General features: G+C 65.5%; 1 protein-coding gene across 1 annotated transcript; it reads left to right on the top strand.

The window, feature by feature from the left end:
• Nucleotides 1-150: 150 nt before the first annotated feature.
• Nucleotides 151-1,829, top strand: H696_05923 (succinyl-CoA ligase [ADP-forming] subunit beta, mitochondrial; the record flags this gene model as incomplete). Its single annotated transcript, XM_009499699.1, has 2 exons — nucleotides 151-934; nucleotides 1,402-1,829. 2 exons carry the CDS (start codon nucleotides 151-153, stop codon nucleotides 1,827-1,829), a joined length of 1,212 nt encoding a protein of 403 aa, XP_009497974.1.
• Nucleotides 1,830-1,903: the final 74 nt, after the last annotated feature.

Here is a 1,903-nt window from a genome sequence, read left to right on the forward strand (position 1 = left end):
CCCCCCCCCCTCCTCCTTCGCCACCATCGACCAGGGATTTTGTCGCCCTCCTCGGTCCGACGCTGACCCTGCCTGCGACCATCAACCCGCCCTCCGGCCTGGCCGCCTGCCACACAGGTCCGCCACCTGTCGCTGCATGAGCACCACTCCATGAAGATCCTCGCCTCCTACGGCATCAACACCCCGAAGGGCGACGTCGCCACCACCCCGACCGAGGTGGAGCGCGTGGCGGCCAGCCTGAAGACCGAGGACTGCGTCATCAAGGCGCAGGTCCTGGCCGGCGGCCGTGGCAAGGGCCACTTCGAGAGCGGGCTCGTGGGCGGCGTGCGGGTGGTCCACTCGCCGACCGAGGCTCGCATGTTCGCCGAGAAGATGCTCGGCCAGCGTCTGTTCACCAAGCAGACCGGCAACCAGGGCCGCATGTGCAATGCCCTGTATGTGGTGGAGCGCCTGTTCGTCCGCCGCGAGTACTACTTTGCCATTCTGATGGACCGTGCCCATGGTGGTCCGGTGCTGGTGGCCTCGCCCCAGGGCGGCATGGACATCGAGGCCGTGGCCGAGGAGACCCCGGAGGCCATCTACTCCTACCCGGTTGACATCAACCAGGGCCTGACCATGGAGAAGGCGCGCCAGGTGGCCACCGACCTCGGCTTCACCGGCAACCAGGTGGACGACGCGGCCAACACCTTCCTCAAGCTGTACAAGATGTTCATCGAGAAGGACGCCACCATGGTGGAGATCAACCCCCTGGCTCTGTCCTCCGACAATGATGTCCTGTGCATGGATGCCAAGATCAACTTCGATGACAACGCCCAGTTCCGCCAGCCGGACGTCTTCAAGAAGCGCGACCCGACCCAGGAGGACGTGCGCGAGGTGGCTGCCTCGGAGTTCGACCTGAACTACATTGGTCTGGATGGCTCGATCGGCTGTCTGGGTGCGTTGTCTGTGTTTGCGTCTTCTTGTTGTTTTTCCTCCGTGTGCATGTGTGTGTGTGTGTGTGTGTGTGTGTGTGTGCATATGTGTGTTGTGTGTTGTATGTATGTGTGCATGTGCATATGTATGTGCATATGTATGTGTATGTGTGCATGTATACCTGCAGGAGCATACATGTGCTTATGCTCATGCTCATGCGCATCCATTTCTCCACACATGTGCCGCCATGGCGCGGCCCGTTGGCTGCTTCTCCCTGCTCGCTCTTGCACTGGCCCATGGTGCCTGGCCCCTGGACCGCTCGCTCACCACGCACCCCCTCCGCCCCCCCCCCCCCCCCCCCCCCCCCCCCCCCCCCCCCCCCCCCCCCCCCCCCCCCCCCCCCCCCCCCCCCCCCCCCCCCCCCCCCCCCCCCCCCCCCCCCCCCCCCCCCCCCCCCCCCCCCCCCCCCCCCCCCCCCCCGCACCACAGTCAACGGCGCCGGTCTCGCCATGGCCACCATGGACATCATCAAGCTGCATGGCGGCTCGCCGGCCAACTTCCTCGATGTCGGCGGCAGCGCCACCGAGCGCCAGGTCACCGAGGCCTTCAAGATCATTTCCTCCGACCCGCACGTCCAGGCCATCCTGGTCAACATCTTCGGTGGTATCATGCGCTGCGACACCATCGCCCAGGGCATCATCACCGCTGTCAACCAGCTGAACCTCAACATCCCGCTGGTGGTCCGCCTCCAGGGCACTCGCGTGGCCGAGGCCAAGGAGCTCATCGCCAACTCCGGCCTGAAGATCATCTCCTGCGACGACCTCGACAAGGCCGCCAAGACCGCCGTCAACATGTCCCAGATCTGGGAGATGGCCAAGAAGTCCAACATCAACGTGAAGTTCGAGCTGCCCCTCTAAGCGGCGGGTAGCTTGTGCTGTGCGCGTGTTTGCTTCGCGCCGCCCCCCCCCCCCCGCCCTCTCGGCAGTGTGTG

The sequence above is a fragment of the Fonticula alba genome (genome assembly GCF_000388065.1).
Source record: "Fonticula alba strain ATCC 38817 unplaced genomic scaffold supercont2.15, whole genome shotgun sequence".
Taxonomy (NCBI): domain Eukaryota; order Rotosphaerida; family Fonticulaceae; genus Fonticula; species Fonticula alba.